The 24,168-nt window shown below is 39.8% G+C and overlaps 1 protein-coding gene across 6 annotated transcripts in view; it reads right to left on the bottom strand.

Annotated features, from left to right (window-relative positions):
* The window catches only part of APP (amyloid beta precursor protein), a 287,707-nt gene that overhangs the window by 160,735 nt on the left and 102,804 nt on the right, over window positions 1-24,168 (bottom strand). For all 6 annotated transcript variants that reach the window (XM_061134302.1, XM_061134303.1, XM_061134304.1 and 3 more), the window contains exons 4-5: window positions 6,886-6,998; window positions 3,216-3,409 (exon numbers count right to left, since the gene is read on the bottom strand). In XM_061134302.1, coding sequence (XP_060990285.1) covers window positions 3,216-3,409; window positions 6,886-6,998 — 307 coding nt within the window. The remainder of the gene's footprint in view (window positions 1-3,215; window positions 3,410-6,885; window positions 6,999-24,168) is intronic.

Here is a 24,168-nt window from a genome sequence, read left to right as displayed (position 1 = left end):
CATTGTTTATACTCACAGGGTTTCTTTCCAGTACTCTCCTTTCATGAACTTTAAGGGATTAACTTAAAGGGATTAACGAATACTTTCTCACACCCCTTACTTTCACAAGGTCAATCTCTAGTGTGTGTTACCATGTGGGCATGGTTTCTATTTTCAATTTTTAAAGGAACTTCCATACTGTTTTCCATAGTGGCTGCACCAATTTACATTCCCACCAACAAAAGGAGGATTTGCTTTTTATCATGCCTTCTCGAGCATTTATTATTTGTAGCCTTCTTAATGATGTTAGGTCATCAAATAGTGATGATTAGGTATATCCAGTAACATTATTATCCCAGCTGATGTTACAGCATGAATAAGAAATGGAATTAACTGGTGGGATTAAACATCAACCTTAGAAAGCTCAGAAGCAGTTAAAGGGGGAAGTTAATTTTCCCCATATAGGGAGAACTGATGAAAATATCTTTACAAAATATATTAAGGGTATCAATAAATCCAGGATATTCAAAGGAATATGTAAAAATCCTTACCCCCTGGGTCCATCCTGGCCAGAAAGAACCAAAAAAAAAAAAAAAGAAGAAGAAGAAGAAAATGAACTAAATGCCTGAATTAGGGAGGTGATTGTTATAAAGTAAGGGTGAAATCCCTAGGACCAGATTAGTATTTTAGGTCTAAGATCAGAAGATCGTATTTAGAGAGTAATGTCAAAGCTGGAGACCCTGTGGGTGCAGCATCTCTTCATGATGACAGGGTTCAAGGTATAACTGTTGCAGACCGCACAACGGCACATAAATGTAGGGGATCAGGAAAGGTCCAGCTAACATTTCAACTGAATGTCAACCTGGATGGTGATATTACTGAACACAGAAATAGGTAAGATGACCATATGACCTACTCTTGTCTAAGCCCTTCAGTTAAGACTGTGGTCCTAGTGTCAAATCTAATTTAATACACTAGTTGCTCCAGTAATAGATAATGCAATAAATTAAAAGAAAAACAAAAGCAGTGTTAAAAAACAGTATACTGGTGTTCTATAGTTTGGTGACTGTAACAAAGAAGACACATAACCAGAGGGATGGGTACTGAAGTAGGTATAGTTACCTACTTTGACATGGGTAAATAATAAATAATGAGAGACTCATAATAAATGAATGAGTGACTCGAGGCCAGAAGGGGAAGCGCTGTGGATCTCTTTCCAGGACCAGTGAGATGGGATGTAGGAAAAGAACGGGCCACTGAAGAGGGTTTCATAAGATATGATGTTAGTAACACTTTCAATTAGTTCAGTACGTCAGAAGGAGGGTAGGAGGAAAAGATCAAGACACGTCAAAATCTATTCCCAGTAAACAGTAGGTTTTATAAGATGTAAAAAAAATGCATTAAATACAGAAGAGAGTCTGGCAAAGGTCTGTCACTCTCAGGAAAAGTACAAATGCCCACATTTAATTACAAAAAGTCCCTCGTGTATGAATGATCATGAATGGTGGGTCAACAGCCTTGATACAGGGTTACAAGTACACAACTGGCTCCATATGATTTTAAGAGCAGCCATGGAGCTATCTTGGTTTATTCACCATCATCTGGGTTGTTTACTAAGTACAGAGTCAATTCAGTGATGAGAAGTGGTCATGCATCCAACAAACCAGGAGAAAAGAAAATAAATGGCTGAACAACCCCAAATTTCCCTTTTTAATACTGACTGCACTGGCATCCGGTAAGAGCCCTCAGGACAACTTTTTCACGAATTCACCCTTAAGCCTTCAAATCCATATGTGACTGAGGAAGAATATGAAAAAGCCATCAATAAAAACTAAGCAACTCCAACTTTTAGACAAAGTAGCAATGAAATCCAAACCAATGGACATTTCTATACCCGGCACATCGAACACAGGGGAGAGAGCCAACCATGGGCTAGAATGCAATGCTCAGAAGCTTTCCCACTGACAAGCCCTGCTCTCACTGATGTTTCCTGCCCCGGGAGAAGGAGTTCATACTGTTTAACTTACATCTCTTAGAAACATAAAGAAATATTGTAAGCATACAGCTCACTTTTCCTTTCTTTCTTTCTCCTGTGGTTTAGAATTTGCTTGTTCTGCTACACTGAACTCAGTTTTTCTAAATCATGTAAAAGAGGGAACACAAGAAAGCTTAACTAACAAGAAGAGAGTTATGGCAAAGAGAAGCCTGCATTATTAACTGATAAAAATGACAATTAGGGATCCTCAGTGTACATAGATTCTTATATATCTGTAAAATAGATATGTATTTTTGTAAAACTATTTTAAAACAACAAAATTCTGTAAAGCAATTATCCTCCAATTAAGAAAAAAACTAAAAAAATTCTAAAATGTAATATTAAAAAACCTGTGCTTAATTACATAAAAGTCACAAAACTTTACATTAATTACTATAAGCCCTACAAGTCATATTTAATATTCTACTTGGAAATTTGTAACAGTTGGGAACATCTGAGAAAATACTGAAGAAAAAAGGGAAGTGTTACATCATCATCACTTTTGGGGATGTGACTAAACCAGATGGCCTTTCTAACCCAAAGATTCAGATTTTATAATTTTATGATCTGAATACAAATGATGCCTTCAATTAAAAATAAGAATCTACAAATTATGGGAAAATGAGGTGAAAATATATTTATTAATAATCACAGAAACCAAAGTCAGTTAAAGAACTTTAGCAAACATTTATGATTGCCTCCGACCTCATTTATAAAGGACAAGATGACAAAGGCAAAAAACCCACAAGAACAAAAACCCACGCACACAGAAACAAAATCCTTCTTAACAAAAATTCAGATTTAGCCAATGACTGATGAAATAATCCCCAAATCCCCTCCCCAAATTTCTAAACTACAGACCAAAACAGATGGCCATGTCATTCACCCAGATCTCCAGTCTCTGCAGAACTACCAGTGATCCATTATAATACCAGTGGAATTTTGATCCCAACTTGTGAGGGTAAAATAAAATAGTTACAATTAATTCAGTGATGGCTGATTAAATATACTAAAATTAAACGGTAGGCTATAACCAGAACAGAACTTCATGGTTAGATTTTATTCCATAAAAGCAAACTTCAATGGGAGTGGGACAGATCATATAAGTAAGAAATAGAAAGACATACATTTATAGCGGAAACAAAACTACATGTTAGATGTTCTGGCACCTAAGAGAGACGAAACACAAAGGCCACCTTACCTCCCATCTGCATAGTCTGTGTCTGCTCCACCCCACCAGACGTCTGAGTCATCCTCCTCTGCATCTGCTGAGTCAACATTGTCACTTTCCTCGGCCAGTGGGCAACATACGAATTCCACCCCTCTGAACTTGTCAATCCCACAGGGCAGCAACATGCCATAGTCATGCAAGTTGGTGCTCTTCTCGCTACAGGTCTACAGAAAGTAAGGAGAAAACAGCAAGTGCTGGAGTAAACGTGCTTCATTTTAAGAAAATCCAATTATAGCAAGACCAGCATACTGAGACCAATTTTACAGTGGAAAGAATCATTTGCTTTTTGAGTGGATTTGCAGTAGTTTCTTTAGCACAAGTGACTTTGGTACCCTTAATTTTTAGCTTTTGATACTTATTTAACAGAGATAGGTTGTTATGGGGCTCCCTGGTGGCTCAACAGCATAGAATCTGTCCACAATGCAGGAGACATGGGTTCAATCCCTGGGTCAGGAAGATCCTCTGGAGAAGGGAAAGGTTACCCACTTCAGTTTTCTTGCCTTGGAGAATCCTATGAACAGAGGAGCCTGGTGGAGTACAGTCCATAGGGTCGCAAATGACTTAGGGAATAAGCAATAACATGTTGTTATATTATAGAAACGAATAAAAACAATAGGAGTAGAAACAAATTGGGAGCTAAGACGTAGAAGAAGCCTCCACAGTGAACAGTTATCAGAGAATCAATTCTTTCCAGTCTCGTTAGCATATCAGGAAGTAGTGATGGTTCCACATATATATCCCAACTCACTTCCACTTCCTTTATGGATGGAAGGTACTCTCACTTGGATCTATGTCATTCTAGAAACTGCAACTCTCTTGGCTCACGTCCAAAGTAACAGTCTTGGGAAAAGAAGAAATTATCCTCTGCTATGAATCAGAACTTAAAGTCATTAAAGATTTCTCCTTCAAATCCTGTCGCTTTCCTGGGATTTGTTCAGTTCAGTTCAGTTCAGTCGCTCAGTCATGTCCGACTCTTTGTGACCCCATGAATTGCAGCACGCCAGGCCTCCCTGTCCATCACCAGCTCCCGGAGTTTACTTAAACTCATGTCCATCGAGTCGGTGATGCCATCCAGCCATCTCATCTTCTGTCTTCCCCTTCTCCTCCTGACCCCAATCCCTCCCAGCATCAGGGTCTTTTCCAATCAGTCAACTCTTCGCATCCGGTGGCCAAAGTATTGGAGTTTCAGCTTCAGCATCAGTCCTTCCAATGAACACCCAGGACTGATCTCCCTTAGGATGGACTGGTTGGATCTCCTCGCAGTCCAAGGGACTCTTAAGAGTTTTCTCCAACACCACAGCTCAAAAGCATCAATTCTTCGGCGCTCAGCTTTCTTCACAGTCCAACTCTCACATTCATACACAACCACTGGAAAAACCATAGCCTTGACTAGACGGACCTTTGTTGGCAAAGTAATGTCTCTGCTTTTTAATATGCTATCTAGGTTGGTCATAACTTTCCTTCCAAGGAGTAATCATTTTTTAATTTCATGGCTGCAATCACCATCTGCAGTGATTTTGGAGCCCAAAAAAATAAAGTCTGATACTGTTTTCACTGTTTCCCCATCTATTTGCCATGACGTGATGGGACCAGATGCCATGATCTTAGTTTTCTGAATGTTGAGCTTTAAGCCAACTTTTTCACTCTCCTCTTTCACTTTCATCAAGAGGCTTTTTAGTTCTTCTTCACTTTCTGCCTTAAGGGTGGTGTTATCTGCATATCTGAGGTTATTGATATTTCTCCCAACAGTTTTGATTCCAGCTTGTGCATCTTCCAGCCCAAAGTTTCTCATGATGTACTCTGCATATAAGTTAAATAAGCAGGGTGACAATATACAGCCTTGACATACTCCTTTTCCTATTTGGAACCAGTCTGTTCCATGTCCATTTCTAACTGTTGCTTCCTGACCTGCATATAGGTTTCTCAAGAGGCAGGTCAGGTGGTCTGGTATGCCCATCTCTTTCAGAGTTTTCCACAGCTTATTGTGATCCACAAAGTCAAAGGCTTTGGCATAGTCAATTCCCAGAAACCAAAATCAACATAAAGCTTTGAAAGCACCCAGTGGTGACAGAGGAAAGATTAATAATTCAACACACATAAGTAAACAATGAAATTTTATAGAGTGTACTTTGACCTCATAGGAATTAGACTTATTTTGTTTCTCAGTAGCAAAAAAAATTTTTTAAACTCAAGAAGAAATTAAAAATGAGGTAGTCAGATGGGTGTGTGTGTGTGTGTGTGTGTGTGTGTGTGCTGAGCTGCTAAGTTATATCTGACTCTTTATGCCCCCACGGACTGTAGCCCGCCAGGCTCCTCGGTCCATGGAATTTTCCAGGCAAGAATACTGGAGAGGGTTGCCATTTCCTACTTCAGGGGAACTTCCTGACCCAGGGATCGAACCCGCATCTCCTGCATTGGCAGACTGATTCTTTACCACTGAGCCAGCCACTTGGGAATCCCAATCAGATGGGTACTGGGCTTTAAATCATCTAGGTTGTTTTCTTAATATCAATTAGCTCTGAAACATTTTTATATAGAGACAATGTTGCACAACATATTACTTTGTAAAAGGCAAAATTAATGCTGAATCTTACGTGGTGTTTTTTGCCTAACAGCTTTAAGGCTATGTATGATGCAATGGCTAAATGGAGCTAAATCAGGGTTTCTCAGTACCTTTGACATTTTGGGCCAGATCATTCTAGAGGGCAAGGGACACTTGCCTGTTCACTGAAGAATGCTTAGCAGAACATTCTGGTCCCTGGCCACCAAATGCCAGTGGTATCACCCCTTGTCACAAAAAAACTGTGACAACCAATACTATCTCCAGACGCTGGCTCACGTCCTTGGAAAGGGATGCAGAGCGAAACTGACCTCACTCGAGGACCACTGAGCTAAATCAAGGAGCTTAATTCTGGGAGACTGATTTCATTACAAAGAAAAAAAATTATATAAATTTATCAGAAAAACTTCATAATAAAGGGACAAAGCAGTTTTAAAGGCAATAATATCAAAAAGTGACATTTTATGCTAACTGCTATGTCTTATTGGCTTTGCTAAAAGCAGAGGGTTAGCAAAAGCCAGAACTGGTGCCATAGACTTACTCACTATGGAGAAATGATGGTGGCAGCGTAGCTCGCTGAACACAAAATTGGTCGCAAAACTCAGATCTAACTGCACCCTTCATGTCAGTATTGGACAAGCTACTTCCTCCTCTACCCACTGTCTTCCCCAATGAATAACAGAGAAAAAAGTTAAACTATAAAAACTTGGCACATGCCAAATGAAAATATGACATAAATACAAAAATTTTTTTAAAGATATATTTTAAGGTTTTTAGAGAGTATAAACTTATAGTTTCTAATTTATAACATATGACATAGCATAACAAATCTAACTAAACATAAAATACTCGTGGATAGCTTTTTAAAATAATAATAATAACTTATTGATCAACACAGCTGTTGTCTCAAGATAGCCTCTTAAAATATTCATGAAGATTTCTATTTTTAATGTAATAATTAAAAAAAAAGCCACATTTATCAACAGACAGCTGTTGCCTCTAAACACCCCCTATAGTGTCACTGTGCATCAGGCCTAGGAGACTATCACTTAACAAGGAGGAAGATGAAAGGGCCGGTACCTCTTTGGCCACGGTGTGCCAGTGAAGGTGGGTTTCACAGACATCCATTCTCTCCTGGTGTAAGAATTTGCACTTGTCGGGAACGAGGAGGGCATCGCTCACAAACTCACCAACTGCAAACAAAGAAAACAGCTTTACATCATTCCGTCCACATCCCAGGGATCTTATCCCGGTGATGGTATCAAGGAAAGACAGGCTAAAAGAACTTCAGAGAAGTTACGCTGCTTTTAGAATGATGAAGTAGTCAAACCAGGAAGGAGAAGTATCTTTAGAATTTTGAGTCCTGCTGCCATAAACAGCCAAGTTCCTTATCACATTACCTTGATGGTTAAATACTTTCTATGTGTTTAAAGTGAAATTTTAATTTATTGAACGTGAATCTCTGTGAATTAATCATACAAAAACCTGCCACTTAATTGCAACTAGGGTTAAAAAATTACAGATTGACTTTGCCAAGGTGATCATTTGAGAAGAATCAAAATAAATAATTGTCCACCCCTCTTTCTTGGACATATTAATCTGAAACTAACAGAAAAGTTAGCATTTTTCGACTTTCTAAATAAAATCTATATATATACATATGTGTATTGTATGTTTATATGCATAATACTGGAGAAGGAAATGGCAACCCACTCCAGTGTTCTTGCCTGGGAAATTCCATGGACAGAAGAGCCTGGTGGGCTCCAGTTCACGGGGTCGAAAAGAGTTGGACATGACTTAGTGACTAAAACAGCAAACAGCATACATAATACATTTGTGACCCCGTGGACTGTAGCCCACCAGGCTCCTCTGTCCATGGGATTCTCTAGGCAAGAATACTGGAGTGGGCTGCCATGCCCTCCTCCAGGGGATCTTCCCCACCCAGGAATGAATCCAAATCTCTTACATCTTCTGCACTGGCAGGTGGGTTCTTTACCACTAATGCCACCTGGGAAGCCCAAATACAGATAGTTTTCATAGAGTTTAATTCAATTAAATTATGCAAACTGTTCCTTAGACTTTTGCTATAGCTTTTTAAAAATTGTATATCATGCAAATTATTTCTAGTACTGCTGGTACTTCAGATATAAAGATATTACCTGAAGTCCTATAAGAATTCACATTCTCATAAATATTTAAGCTGGATAATTACAACATACTGTGTAAGCTGTGGGCTTAATTTCTATGTGCTTTGTTCACTAGTATCCCCAATTTCAGTATAGATTCTGCACACAGTAGGCAATAAATGTCTTGGTGAATGAAGAAATTAAATGCTATAACAGAGATAAAGTGATGGATCAACATAGGGAACACATCTGCTTGGGGATATGGGGATGATCTCAAAGTAGAAATAACAGTAGAAATGAACCTAAAAGGATGAACAGGAATGGGCCATGTAGGAATGAACGCGTTAAGACAGTATCTATCTTGTTTACATTCCACTACCAATCCATGGTCTAGTTCTAGCAAACATGAGCACACTGGATGGATGGATGGATGTATGGATGGACAGATGGCAAAAGGAAACCTTCTGTTCAGAGAAAGAAAAAAGGACAAAGCATATCTGTAGAAGAGGCAGAAGTCCACTATAGCTGGAACATAAGGTAGATAGGGAAAAATGTCCAGAAATAAATAAAAGACTGGAGAAATATGGTGGACTCTAGTTTTAGAGTCTAAGGTTTTAAATCATTTTGGATGCAACACAGGCCACAGGACACTTTAAACAGTAATGTCGTGCTCGTTTGATTTCCAAACGATAAACTCTTTAATCAAGTGAAAGATGGACTACTATCATAAGATGATGAGTAAGCAAGGAGACCACTGAGAAAGGTACCATGATCCTTCAAGCAAGACATGCAAGAATAGATTAAAACCAACAACTACAAACAAGCAAGGAATATAAGTTGTCCACACGTCAGCAAAGACAAGAACCATTTTTTAAATTTCATAGTATGTTACATGAAATTTTCTCAAATGATACACAAAGAGATAAAGGTTCTAAGAAGGGGGGAAAATAAGCAACTTTCCAAACCCTTTAAACAAAAGGATTCCTTAAAACTCTCTTTCTAAAAATGCATTTTAGTCTGTCTCTAGTTCAAACATGCACGATGCCTCATGAAATTTAAGTATTTATTTTAATAAATAATACTTAGGTAAAAGTCTAAGCAAATCACAGGGGATAAAGAGCCTTGTTATTCCTCAAATCTCTGAAACAATTGATGGTGTCCACAGCATTGCATTGTGGGTCACAGAGAATGCAAGAATTATGAGACATAGTGCCCCCAAGGGCTTCATGTGGGTGTTACTTGGTGAGGAAGGAAACTTTGAGTCCATGGAATGGCTGGCTTTCCATGTGCATCACTGCAATTCAGCTCCACGACAGCTGTGTGATGGATCCCTAGAGTGGGACACAAGTGAGTGACTAACACTTTCCCAGAAACACATGTAACGCCACCTACCTTGAGAAGGCTATAACCAAGCCCCAGAGACAAACATCAAGATGTAAATTATAAGGAAAGAAATGACATAATAATGTAAACGATGTCATATTTTTCTTTTGCTTTTACATGGAATACTATCAAACAACAAATAAAACAGATGAAAAAAAAAGATGAGTTGGGCGAAGGGAAAACAAAAATAACCTCATCAAAAACCAACACATCTTTCTCCAAGTGGACTCTTCATGGTTTCTCAGGGCAGGCAATCAAACATAGCAAGAATACTTTATACCCGAGACATCCCATTTTCAAGGCCACAGGAGGCCAGAATTGACAGTGACCTGAAGATGCCTGCCTGATTTACTAGCTCTGCACTGTCAAGCCATACTACCATACATATCTGGGTTTCCCTGGCGGCTCAGATGATAAAGAATTTGCCTGCGATGCAAGAGACCACGTTCAATCCCTGGGTTCGGGAAATCCCCTGGAGAAGGGGATGGCTATCCAAACTCCAGTATTCTTGCCTGGGAAATCCCAGGGACAGAGGAGGCTTGCAGGTTATAGTCCATGGGGTTGCAAAGAATTGGACATGACTGAGCGACTCAATGGACATGGGTTTGGGTGGACTCCGGGAGTTGGTGACGGACAGGGAGGCCTGGCGCGCTGTGGTTCATGGGGTCGCAAAGAGTCGGACACAACTGAGTGACTTAACTGAACGGAACTGAGCAACTAACACACACACACACACACACACACACACACACTGCCATATTTACAAACATCAGAATTACCAAGCAATGTTTTTCTATTTTTTTACAAGTAGTTATCTGGGAAGATTCAATGCCTGGGCCAAAGCTACTAAATCAGTTCATGAGACAATCAGGAAAAGATATCGGATACTCGCAACTTTGTCCTAAAATAGCTCTTGAGGCACAAAGTGGATAACAGCTGCCAAACGAAAAAGTGTCCTTTATTACTTGACCTGAGGCCAATCTGCTAAGGAGTAGATTTTAATGCAAAGTCAAAGTCACCGGAAGATATTTACCTCGGTAAAATCTAGTGTTCATCAAAAGGACACATATGACATTAATTTAATAAAAGGATATTTGATTTGTATTTTTTATTTGGAAAATGACATTTCATTTCATTGTGTGAAGATGCCCTTAGGTTTCTAATATTGCACATAGCCAAGAAATGTATGTCCCTCAAATGAGATTGCTTTTTTAAAGGATTAATACTGGTTATTTAATAGGCCCTCGGGACTAATGGCAAAATAGAAAACTCATTGTACTTTAACATTAAAATAAAATTCATCAAAGACTGGATTTTACAATCTTGTTCATATTACTTTCAAAACTGATGGCACATACTAGAATGCTACACATTGGAAATGTTAAAGCAATTAAACCACAAAAATCTGTTAAAATTTCTTTAATAAGGAATAAAAGAGAAGTGCTAAAAATACAACAAATCCTTTCTCAGAATCTGGTTTAGTTTAATACGGTTTACCTTTTCTCTCTTTTTAATTCTAAAAACATTACTCTTAAAAATCTATGATACCAAAAAAACAAAAAAACCCAACTATGATGCAACAGGGGCTATGTGGAAACTCTGTAGTGGCCACTCAGTTTGGCAGAGAATGTAAAATTGCTCTAAGAAATAGCTTTTTAACTAAAAAGAAAAAAAAATCTGATAGTATATTCCTGGAGTTTCCACACAGAACCATGCACACTTTTACTTTTATCTTTTGCATTTTATTTCTATATGTTTTTAAATTGGAGAATAATCACTTTATAATGCTGTGTTACTTTCTACTGCATAACAATGTGCATTAGCTCTATGTATACATATATCCCCGCCCTCAAGAGTCTTCCTCCTTGCTCCCCACTACCCCCCACCCCCGTCCCACACCTTTAGGTCATCACAGAGCACTAAGCTGAGTTCCCTGTGTTATACATCAGCTACCCATTTATTTGCTGTTGTTTAGTCGCTAAGCCATATCTGACTTTTTGTGACCTCAGGGGCTGTAGCCTGCAAGGCTCCTCTGTCCATGGCATTTCCCAGGCAAGAATACTGGAGTGGGTAGACATTTCCTTCTCCAGGGATCATTTCCTGAACCAGGGATTGAATTGGGTCTCCTGCACTGGCAGGCAGATTCTTTACCACTGATTCACCAGGGAAGCTCATCTGTTAAATACATAGTACTTTTAATTTTAAAACAAAATCTAATGTTTATTTGGTTTGATCCTCAGGTTAAAAAAAATGAACAGAATCCAAGTGAAAGAGACCACAATAAATTAAGTATCCTAGTGAGAAATCATCTTTCTGCTAATGTTCAATTTTAGGAATTTGGCATCATTCAATCCTAGTAGTTTCCCCTGGTTGCTCAGTTGTGAAGAATTCACCTGCCTACTCAGGAGACATGGGTTCGATCCTTGGGTCGGGAAGATTCCCTGGAGAAGGAAATGGCAACCCATTCCAGTATTATTGCTTGGGAAATCCCATGGACAGAGGAGCCTGGTGGGCTACAGTTCACAGAGTTGCAAAAAGAGTCAGACAGGAATTAGTGACTAAACAACAAAAACAATCCCATTAGTTAAATTCAATATACAACTGTGCATATTTACTGGTAATCACACAACCTGGTTTCTTGTTTTAAACATTTACAATTTATATTACACACACTCCAGTTGAAAAGGAATTTTCACAGCTAAGGAACAAGATCTCTGCTTGGCTTTTTAGCTAAAAAGTCTTGGCAAGGTAAACGGCAGCACCAAATTCATTTGGGACTCTGCAGGCGTCGATCCACTGGCTCTTAGGTGGTCTTTGAGAGGACTGTCTTATTCAAATTACCTCATTTTGCAGATGAGAGGAAAAGAACCCGGGTCAAGTGGCTTGCCCACAGAGCCAGTTGGCAGTGCAACTGGCCTGAAAATCTGGACCTCTGGACTCCAATCCAAGTGTGGTTACTCAACTCACTGTTTTTTTGAAGTCTGGTCAAACTGGGTTACTTGGCCAATTTCTCTTTGGCTTTTATAAAAGTGGATTCACTTTTAGACTATAAAATAATGTTGTGATCTACGACGTGGTCAACGGAACAATAAAGCCAGACTTAAATTAACTAGCAAGTCATATAAAACAGTTAAAAATGCATTCCGCTGCACAGAATGGAATGCATGGTAAACACAAAAGAGAATGCAGGACAAACGTAGCATACAGTCATGACAGAATTCTCTCTCCTGTAAGTCTCATATTAAGGCTGAAGCTGCTGCAGATCTTCTATGATACTCTCAGAAACTAGGTTATTCCTGTATTTTTGCACTGGGGCTTCCCTGGTAGCTCAGTGATAAAGAATCCACCTGCAATGCAGGAGACACAGGTTCCATCCCTGGGTTAGGAAAATCCCCTGGAGAAGGACATGGCAACCCACTCCAGTACTCTTGGCTGGATAATTTCATGGACAGAGAAGCCTGGCAGGCTACAGTCCACTGGGTTGCAAAAGAGCTGGAGATGACTGAGTGACTCAGCAACATCTTTCTGTTCTGCACTGCATCCTCTCTTGTGTTGGCTTTTCTCATCATGCTTTGTGATCACGAAATAGCCACACAATCTTAAGAGTTCATATCCAAGTTCCAGGCAGGAACAGGTCAAGGGATAAAGGTTTTCTGTTTGTTTTTTTCCTTTCCCCTGTTAAAGCTCTGTTGTTTCCCGTGGGAGGGACATCCACCCAGTATCCACATCCCATCCACCAGAGCTATGTCATCTGACCACATTGAACTGTGAGGGCGTTTGCAAACAATAATTCTGGTCGAGCACATTGTCTCCACGAATGAGGAAAATCTGGAATTCTTTTTGAAAGGAAGGATCAGGACTGAATATTAATCAGGCAAGTACAGAGTCTCCCACAACACGAAATTTGAAGACAGAAATGTACTTTTCAGTTTCTTTATGTTCCTTTACAAAAGACAGATGATTCCAGGAAGACGATAGAGAGTAAAAGCACTACAACTAAAACCAAAGGGACTGTGAATCCCGGCGCATGGAGGGAAGGTGGGGCAGGGTATTAGAGCAAAGAGCAGAATTTCTCAAAATCCAGTCTCCTAAATGTTTGAGTAGGAGTGGGACTGAACAGACTAAGTTTCCAGAACTACATGTATGTTCTTCAAGACAGACATCTCAAATGAATAAATGGTGTTTCTATGAATTCACAAAGATTAAATTGGTGTTAGCTAGAAACATTTCAGGTCTTTGGATTTCTGCCCAAGGTGTAACCTCCCTTCCTTGTCTCTAAGGAGTTAAAGGAAAGGGTGAGGGAGAATTCTAGCAATGGGATTCCTGAAAATCGGCAAAGCCACGAGCAAAAGGTAAAAGAAGTGAAACCTACAAGTTTCTTCTAAACCCTCTCTCTGACTTTTCAAGTGAACGGAGCCCACTCTCCCTTACATACACAAATGGCAGGTTGAGTGTAAGAGAGAAATGGTGTTTGACCCAGGTTCTGAATAACAGTGGTCTTATAATCATGAAAGCTTCCCAGGTGGCCCACTGGTAAACAATCAGCCTGCCAATATAAGAGACACAGGAGAGGAAGGTTTCATCCCAGGGTCAGGAAGATCCCCTGGAGGAGGAAATGGCAACCCACCCCAGTATTCTTGCCTGGAAAATCCTATATAGTCCATGGGATCGCAGAGTCAGACATGCCTGAGTAACTGACCACGCAAGATGATGAAAAGAGTGCAGAGGACATAGGTTAAAAAGACAGGAACAAAACAATAATTTGTTAGCTATTTTGCAGTGTTTAAAAGCCTCACAAAGGCATGAATTAATTCTGGTACTGCTCAGCAGGTGTACAATTGAAGAACTGTGTAAATAGAAGGTAGGTGGTAGGACCAGGCTTGCCCCTGTCAGTGAAATTTACAGAAAAGCCAGGGGAGGAGCCAGAAAGATCCATGAAGTAACAGATCAGAGTTGGAGCCATAAGGATGAATGCATATTAGGCTTAATATAGATACAGATAGTTAGCTACAGAAATATTCATACAAGCTGGACTCTACACAAATATAATGCCTCACTCTGAGAGGCACCTAAAAGCAGATGTTCTAGTAGCAATGAGCACACCCAGTGCCCAGGTCTCTATTTTTAATATTATTTTGCAATAAAAGGAACTAGAGTCCCTTGGAGAAATAGAGGATTCTAGGATTGGGGCCTAAAACATATGAGTCCAGAGCATCTTGTGGAGAAAACAATAAAAGAGGGTATCTCAAATAAGCACAGGAGCCAAATGAATGAGCTCCCAAAGGCCAAAATTGGAACAACTATCTATATATAAAATTAATAAAGTAATATTAGATTATAACAAAAAATATAAATTGAGTTATAAATGAGTTATAAATATAAAATGAGTTACTAAAACTGAATAAATAAATGGGTGGTAAAAGGCCCTGTGCAGAATTCAAAATCATCTAGACCCTCAGGAGGTGAAGCAAAAGTCTCTATTCCTTCCTTGTGGGCTATGCCTAGTGACTTTCTTCTGAAGAGTTCAGTACACAATGAGGGGAAAAGAGCAGGTTTATAGTGGAGAAACCTGACAACCACTATCCCGGCCATATGATCAAAGTCAACAGTAATAGTGACAGATCTTGTTGATCACAGGGTTTCTTGATATGATATGATGAAAAAGGCACTCTATTTCTGTGGTCTCTCTCCCAGAAACCCATTAACTCCAGGCGAAGCATAAGAAAATTCCACCAGAAGTATCCTAAAAAAAACGCCTGACCACTACTCCTCAAAATTGCCAAGGCCAACAGTGAGGAAAGTATGACAGACCGTCATGGAGTGCTGATTAGACCTGGCAAGTAAATGTCACGTGGTGTTCTGCAGGGGATCTTGGAACAGAGAAAGGATTTTAGATAAAAACTAAGGACGTAAATTAAAAGATGCTTGCTCATTGGAAAAAAGTTATCACTAACCTAGACAGCATATTAACAAGCAGAGACATTACTTTGCCAACAAAGTTCTATCTAGTCAAAGCTATGGTTTTTCCAGTAGTCATGTATGGATGTGAGAGTTGGGCTACAAAGAAAACTGAGCGCTGAAGAATTGATGCTTTTGAACTGTGGTGTTGGAGAAGACTCTTGAGAGTCCCTTGGACTGCAAGGAGATCAAACCAGTTAATCATAAAGGAAATCAGTCCTGAATATTCATTGGAAGGACTGATGCTGAAGCTCCTGTACTTGTCCACCTGATGTGAAGAGCTGACTCATTGGAAAAGCCCCTGATGCTGGGAAAGACTGAAGGCGGGAGGAGAAGGGGACGACAGCGGATGAGATGGTTGGACGGCATCACTGACTCAATGGACATGGGTTTGGGTGAACTCCGGGAGTTGGTGATGGACAGGGAGGCCTGGCGTGCTGCAGTCCAGGGGGTCGCAGAGTCAGACACGACTGAGTGACTGAACTGAATTGAAGGACATAAATGAAGGATGAATAAAGGACAGACTGTATTAATAATAATGGATCAGAACTGGCTCATTAACTGTAAGAAATGTACCACTAGATATTAATAACGCATTGGCCAAAAAGTTTGTTCAAGGTTTTGCATGCTTTTATGAAAAACTGAATGAACTTTTTGGCCAACCCAATTAGGGGAGACTGGGTGAGGGGGTATATGGCAATCCCCTGGAATATCCTCTCAATTTTTTTTAAAATTAAATAATATTAAAATTTATTAAATCTAATAAAACAATACAAACTGATATAAAATTTATTAAATCTAATTAACATAAGTTAAAATTAAAATTTATTAAATCTAAAACTTAGAGCAATGCCTACTTAAAAAAAATTTGAAGGTTCCACATCAGATTTTGATAAGACATACCTATTCACTTCCATGTCAAGATTATGACTTTCAACAACTGTGAAATTACTGTCAATTGAAAAGAAGCTGTGTTAAAAAGATGTTTACTTGGAGAAGGAAATGGCAACCCACTCCAGTATTCTTGCCTGGAGAATCCCATGGACAGGGGAGCTTGGGCGGGCTACAGTCATGGGGTTGCAAAGAGTCAGTTATGACTTAGCGACTAAACGACATAGTAGTGTTAGCTATACATGTCTTTTTTTTTTTTTTTATACATGTCTTATAGTAGGAAAAATCTCTAAAAATTTTTCACCTTGCAAAACTGAATCTCTACATTCACTGAATGACACTCCTGCTTTTCCTCTCCCCAGCCCCTGGCAACTATCATTTTCCTTTCTGCTAAAAAAAAAAAACTTTGAAAATATAAGGTAATTTTAACTTTTTCATTTTTAAGCTTCATTTTCATATACTGGAGAGGGTGTGGAGAAAAGGGTATGTTCTTGCACTGTTGGTGGGAGTGTAAATTGATACAGTCACTATGGAAGAGAGTATGGAGATTCCTTAAAAAACTAGGAATAAAACCACCATATGACCCAGCAATCCCACTCCTAGGCATATATCCTGAGGAAACAAAAATGGAAAAAGACACATGTATCCCATTGTTTATTGTAGCACTATTTACAATAGCTAGAACATGGAAGCAACCTAGATGTCCATGAACAGATGAATGGATAAAGAAGTTGTGGTATATATACACAATGCAATATCACTTAGCCATAAAAAGGAACGCATTTGAGTCAGTTCTGATGAAGCGGATGAACCTAGAACCTATTATACAGAGTGAAGTGAGTCAGAAAGAGAAAGATAAATATTGTATTCTAACACATATATATGGAATCTAGAAAAATGGTACTGAAGAATTTATTTACAGGTCAGCAATGGAGAAACAGACATAGAGAATAGACTTATGGACATGGGGAGGGCGGAGGAGAGGGTGAGATGTATGAAAAGAGTAACATGGAAGCTTACATTATCATATGTAAAATAGAGAGCCAATGGGAATTTGCTGTCTGGCTCCGGAAACTCAAACAGGGGCTCTGTATCAGCCTAGAGGGTGGGATGGGGAGGGAGACGGGAGGGAGGGTCACAAGGGGGAGGATATCTGTGTACCTATGGCTGATTCATGCTGAGGTTGGACAGGAAACAACAAAATTCTGTAAAGCAATTGTCCTTTGATAAAAAATAAATTAATTTAAAAAAAGGATAAAAAAATTCAAATTGTATATATTTTAATAAAATTTTATCTTAATACTTTAATTCTTTAGACATTACTTTCAACAGAACACAAATTATATGAAAAATCTTGACTGTAACATCTTAGTTAGTGATTTGGTGCAGTGAAGGCAGAAGAAATTTTATGGAATATACGATTTTTTATGAAAATAAAAGATCTTTACTAACACAGGCTTCTCTTCTACGACATCTAAAATAAGTAGACAAAGCTTAGTTTTAGATTTTCCTAGCAAATTTTCTTTTTCAATAATTTGTGCATGGGTGACATTTAAATTCCTGTAAAAACTTTCAGAGTTTCTGAATAATCACACATTTATTAATTTTAAAGGAAATGCTTTATAAAATTTTTTTAAAAGATTTTCTTTTGATGTAGATAATTTTTAAAGTTTTTATTGAATTTGTTAGAATATAGCTTCATTTTATGTTTCAGCTTTTTGACCAAGAGGCATGTCAGAGTTTAGCTCCCTGACCAGGGATTGAACTTGTGGCTCCTGAACTGGGCGGTGAAGTCTTAACCACTGGGACCCCCGGAGAAGTCCCGATAAAGGAAATTCTTTGCTTTCCAAGTTTAACCTGGTGTTAGAAATGTAAAAGTCACTGATCAAATTCAATTCACATTTACAAATTAAGAAATCTGAACCCTCATGGGGTTTCGCCTAGTTAAAAAGAGAATCAGCTTCAACTTTGGACCTTGACTCTAAGTAGTGCTCACTATTTCAGCAAAGTATTACAATATTTCATAAATTCTGAATCATGCCTTTCTCACCAAACCACCCAAGATTAGTTATGTGTTTTGTTCTGTTGCCTCTTTTTTATGGAGTTATTATTCATATTCTTGATTTTATAAATAATGGATCTTCTTATTACTCATATTTATAATTACCCCAACATCAAAGATACGATTGTGAAAATAATCTTTCCAGGTCAGGGGGTTCTCAAACTCTAAGCTGCTTCAGAGTCACTGGGATGCTTGATTGGACTGCAGATCCATCCCCTTCTGGCCCCAAGACCTGGACCGGATCCGTGAGCGGGGCATGCGTGTGAAAACACACTTCCCCAGAGGGATTTGGATTCAGGCAGCTCATGGACCACACTTTAAGAGATGATTTGGAGCAGAGTTTCTCAAGCTTTAACGTGCCCTTGAATCACCAGGGGATCTTGTTAAAATGCAGTTTCTGATTGGACAAGTCCAGGTGGGGCTGATTCTGTTTTTATAACAAGTTCCCAAGTGACTGGATTCAGCTGTTCCTTCAGGTAGCATAGGTCTACTTAACAGAATCCATTATAACTAATCTTATTAAGGTGTTTTTGTTTTTTTTAAAGTCACAGGTTATTGCATTATAGAACCCTTTTTGGAGTAACTTTTTCTTTTTAATGGAGGTAAAATACACATAACATACAATTTACCATCGTAACCATTTTTTAAGTGTACAGTTCAGCTGCATTAAGTACATTCACATTATTGTGAAACTAGTTTCCATAACTGTTTTCATATTGCAAAACTGAAACTCTATACCTATTAAGCAAGTCCAGTCCACTCTCCCCCAATCCCCACGTCAGAGATGGATTCCTGTGCATTCTCTCAGCTCAGACTTCTGTTCTCTCAATTTCTTTAACCCGGTATAGCACAGTTTCTATCATTTCAACAATGTAATCAATGTAAAAAGTTAACACTAAGAATGCCTACATTCACCACCACCCCCGCTGCCAAGACTAACTCTTTGATATTTGATGGGTATATTCCACTTATAGCACACATCACTTTAAACCAGAATATCTCAAGCACTCAATCGTCAGTGGTCACCATGGGGCAGACTAGCTTAGCATCAAGTTTTTGAAATCAAGGCTGCCTTTCAAGGAATGATGAGTGGAATGGGGACAAGTTGAGGTTATAGGGGAAACTAACTCCAAAGAAACAGGTCTAAGCAGAAATAAACATAAGACTGAATATACTGGGAAGACTGTATGCATAGTTCTATATGCCATCACAATATCATATATTTAATCACTGAAAGGGATATTAAATTTGTTACTATGGTTAACTCTATTTACCAGCAAACATCAGTTATAATTTGTACTCATGATCATGCAATTAATTTAAATGCAGACATTTAAATAAGGTTTCCTTCATATCTACTCATCATTAGCCTAGTTCAGTCTTCTATATTTTTGAGAGATGACATGAAAGGCACATACTGAAAAGATATCCTGTTAAATTCTCTATTTCATCTCTTGAAAATGCAAGTATCCTCACTGGTTGTTTCCTCCCAACACTTCTCTTTCTTTCTGACTTTTTAAAAAGTTCCATAATTGATGGGTTTTAAAGATGCAATTAATTGGGGTTATATCACGGGGCTTTTAAAAACCCACATAATTGACAACAAAATACCAATCGGGCTGATGCTTGAGGACGCAAGAGAACCACCAGTGATCACCAAAACCTTAAATTATATAGAGAAGTAAAAACATAACAGTGTGTTTTGTCCACACACCTTACTCAGAAACCTGTGTGTGAGGCAGGCTATAATCAAAACAGGAAGAGGCATTTTCACAGATAAACTTCTCAACAAAGTTATGGACTGTCATTATGAAGCCTCTGACTTGCCCTTCTTCCTGGCTCATCACCATCTGGCCTCGCTTCAACAATCTCCAATAATTCTTTTTTCAAGGTCAGTAGCAACAAGTGCTTGAGTGTCTTCTCAGCCCTCAGATCAGCTGTCAGTTCTCTGCCATATCACTTTCTTCCTTAAGTTATGTCTTCTCAGGCAACATTTGTCCTCCCACTCTCTGTCTGAAGCTAGTCATCCTGTCCCTCTCATCGACTTCTCTCTGAACAACTGATTACAAAGGGAGACTCTGTCCTCAACTTTCTGCTTGGACTTTCTCAGATTTATCAGTCATGCCCGAGGATTCAACGGCCTCCACAAGTCTCCATGGTGACCTTTCAGTTGCCAGTTCCATTCCTGTGCTGGACACCCACACGGAGAACATTGCTTTCAGCAACTGTACTAGATTAGAATCAAATACCAACTGACCATCAGCTCCTGGAACTGTACAATACTGTACAAAGAACAATAAGCAATTCCTTACTGGGCCAAAATCTACCTTATGTGGAAGCAATATAAGGGAAGAGACCACCATTCAATTATTTTTTTTCCACATACAATTCATTTGCTGTTTTACAACTTATGATTTCAAAGGCAAGAGTGAAAAGTGTTAGTCGCTCAGTTGTGTCCGACTCTTTGCAACCCCATGGACTGTAGCCCGCCAGGCTCCTCTGTCCATGGAATTCTCCAGCCAAGAATGCTGGAGTGGGTAGCCATTTGCTTCTCCAGGGGATCTTCCTGACTCAGGGATCGAATGTGGGTCTCCGGCATGGCAGGCAGATTCTTTACTGTCTGAGCCATCACGGAAGCCCCATGCAAAGGCTTTATTTAGAATATCACATTTTCACAACTTGTTTGTTGGTATAATAACTTTAGTAGTTCAAGTTAAGAAAGACAGAGAGATCACACATTTAACCTATCATGATGATGCAGTATCTAGCTCTTCTTTACGGCTGGAACTCAGCAATTTGTTTCCTCCAGTTCTGCTGGGTATTAGAGCATCTTCCTTGAATCTCTGTTACTTTGTGAGGTACCACGGTTTTTGAACTCTCATGGTCACATTTCTGTGACTTGTGCGAGGCTCTCTTGGACTCCAATCTTTCCTGCTTGGCCATGACACGTTCCCTTCATAGGCTGCTATAAGGGATCTCAGTCACCCTGTCCTTTCACCTGGTAAACCCTGGAGATGTGCTCACATTCACCACGGCTTCACTGTAGCTCTCAGGTGGCACCTTGATGATCCTGATAAGTCTGGACAAGGCCTTTCTTATCCTTTCTTTGATAAAACCTTTCTTTGGAAGATGTCAGAGGACCCTGGGGGCCAACTTCTTCAAGGGGACGCTCTACCTCACCTGTTTCATCAACTTCCTCTCCCAACTCGAGAGTCTTCCGAATCCTTGGGAAGCACAATGCTCATGGGAGCGCTTTTTCCTCAACTAAGAGACTCTCTTAACATTTGAAAAGGTGCTCAGGCCTTCCAGCTTCCTGCCTTTCACGGTCTTTTTCATCTTTGCACACTTTTTGAAGTTCTCATCATACACTTCTTATTCAACCTCATCATTGACGATCACGCCTTCTTTCCAGGATCCCTTTGCTTTGTAGTCCGGAGGTGACTCTCCACCCTCTCACACCTTATCACCCTGGGTGGCTTCATCCACTTTGTTGACCTGGGAGACACAGGTTGGGGAGAGAAGGCACCTATCAGGGTAACCATCACTCTTCACCACTTTACCTTCATCCGGGTTCTTTCCCACCACTGACATCTCCTTGGCTCCTGTTCTGCTCCTTTCTTTCTTCCTTTTTAAAAACTCTTTTATTTATTTGTGGCTGCCCTGGGTCTTCGCTGATGTGTGCAGGGTTTCTCCAGTTGCAGTGAGCAGGGACTACTCTCCAGCTGAGGTGCACGGGCTTCTCCTGTTTCGGAGCACGGACCCCAGGGCGCTCAGACTTCAGGGGCTGCAGCTCGTGGGCTCTAGAGGGTGATGCCTTCAGTAGTTGTGGCACACAGGTTTAGCTGCCCAACAGCATGTGGAATCTTCCTGGACCAGGGGTTGAACTTGTGTCCCCTACATCGGGAGTCGGGATTCTTAACCATCAGACCACCAGGGAAGTCCAATACCACTTTCTGATGAAGGCTCGGGAGATTTCTAAGACTGCATCATGTGACTTTCAGCCTATTGAGGGAGCTCCAAAGGGTGATGCCTGCTGACAAGTTGGTTGTAGAAGCCGGGTCCCCTTTCCCATTATACTCTGCTTCTATTTTGTCCCAAAATATTTATCACTGATTAATGTCTCTATCCCCAAGGGCTGTACCTCCACTCCAACTATCCATATTCCTGAAGATGGATCTCAGATCATGTCACACGGACAAATGTTCCAAAATTCAGAATTCTAGTAAAACCATTTCCTGAGTATAAAAAACATCGTTCTAGCCCTCCCCTCTCCTTTCCATCTATGCATCTGCTCATCATGACCCCATGTCCTGGGTTCTTCATCACTCACTAAGGTTAGCAGAGGAGTTTCACTGGCTTCATTCCATTTCCCTGCTGGTCTGTCCTAGTACCCTTGACACCTTATTCGTCATCGGTGCTTACAACCAGCTACCACTCCATGTGTTGTCGATGCCCCGACTTGGCTGTTCCAGCCCAAACCTCTTCTATCTGGGAGACCCCTTGACACCCAACTGCCACACTGTGCCCCTTGGGAGCATACTAAGTGCCTTCTGGATTCTCTTGTGTCTAGCCTAGACCTGAAATGTCTAGTTTTAGGAGACAGTGGGGGTGTCTCCTAAGAATCAGAGGAATACATGTCGCCCTGTATTTCAGGGATGTTCTAATTCAAAACTTTCCAGAAACAAAAGTTATATCCTAAAAAGATGCAAAACTATTCGGGGCAACAGGAAGTAGATAAGGAGAGAATGACGCAGAAAAAAAGATATCACGGCATTTAACAAAAGAGCTAGCCAGGAAGTATCTAGGATGCGGTATTTGGAATTAGCACAACCTTTCACTGGCATGAGAACACTGCTCTAAATTCCCAGGGCTTTGTTTAAGCATAGCAGAAAGAACTGGAGTTCTGTCATTGTACTCAAATCACGACCTAGGGAAGAGGGACACAATATCTCACAGAATTTAAAAAAAAAGTATACATGATTCATCAAACTCTTCAATAAAAAAATGTTTTAGAAATAACCCAGTCCTGAATCATCCTTCAAAAATCACATGGTCTTTTCACTGGGGATGGATCTGGCCAAATAAGAATCTCTCCCTCAGTTACCATTCGACTGTGGACTTAGGAACTGCCACTTAGATTTGTAAACAAGACTTAGCTTCATTACTGTAGATCAGTTTGCCAGGGCTCGCTGCTCCTGAGAGAACTGAAAGCACTGAATTTCTGGACTTCAAAGGAAGAGGGCTTGGGGCAGCAAATTACTACATACACCGAAAGGTACATCATGAACTTTTTAGCAGAGAAATTGGAAAATCCTGATCTCACTCTCTAATCCAGTCTCTTATGATGGTGGTGTCTAGGTTTGGCCCCAGTTATCTGAGTTCTGTTTCATCTGCTGATTTGTTGTTGTTTTTTAGTTGCTCAGTCATGTCTGGCTCTTTGTGACCCCATGGACTGTAACCTGCCAGGCTCCTCTGTTCATGGGATTCTCCAGGCAAGAATAATAGAGTGGGTTGCCATGCCTTCCTCCAGGGGATCTTCCTGACCCAGGGATCAAACTCACGTCTCCTGAATTGGCAGGTGGGTTCTTTACCACCGAGTCACTTGAAAGCCCCACAGCTGGTGATGCTCACAAGTAAAGACAAAGAAATTACTGTGGATCTCTATGGTAATGGAACATAAAGCCCATATTTTAACAAATAAATAATGGACTTGATAATAAGGGGGTACTGGAATCTGTTTAAAGATACTACAAAAACCCTGGGCGGGGGGAACTAAGGTCAGTTAAAAGATATGTACATTTAAAAACTATTCATCAGCATCTTCCTCAATAATTAAGTATCACAAAACTATTTCCGTATTGACCAAATCCCCCGTGTCATATAACAGAATGAGGACAAGGCTATTCTTGAACCTAGCAATTTTATCACTGCAACTTCAATCAT

The sequence above is a fragment of the Dama dama genome, chromosome 31 (genome assembly GCF_033118175.1).
Source record: "Dama dama isolate Ldn47 chromosome 31, ASM3311817v1, whole genome shotgun sequence".
NCBI classification, from domain to species: Eukaryota; Metazoa; Chordata; class Mammalia; order Artiodactyla; family Cervidae; genus Dama; species Dama dama.
This window is presented reverse-complemented; position numbering and strand designations above follow the sequence as displayed.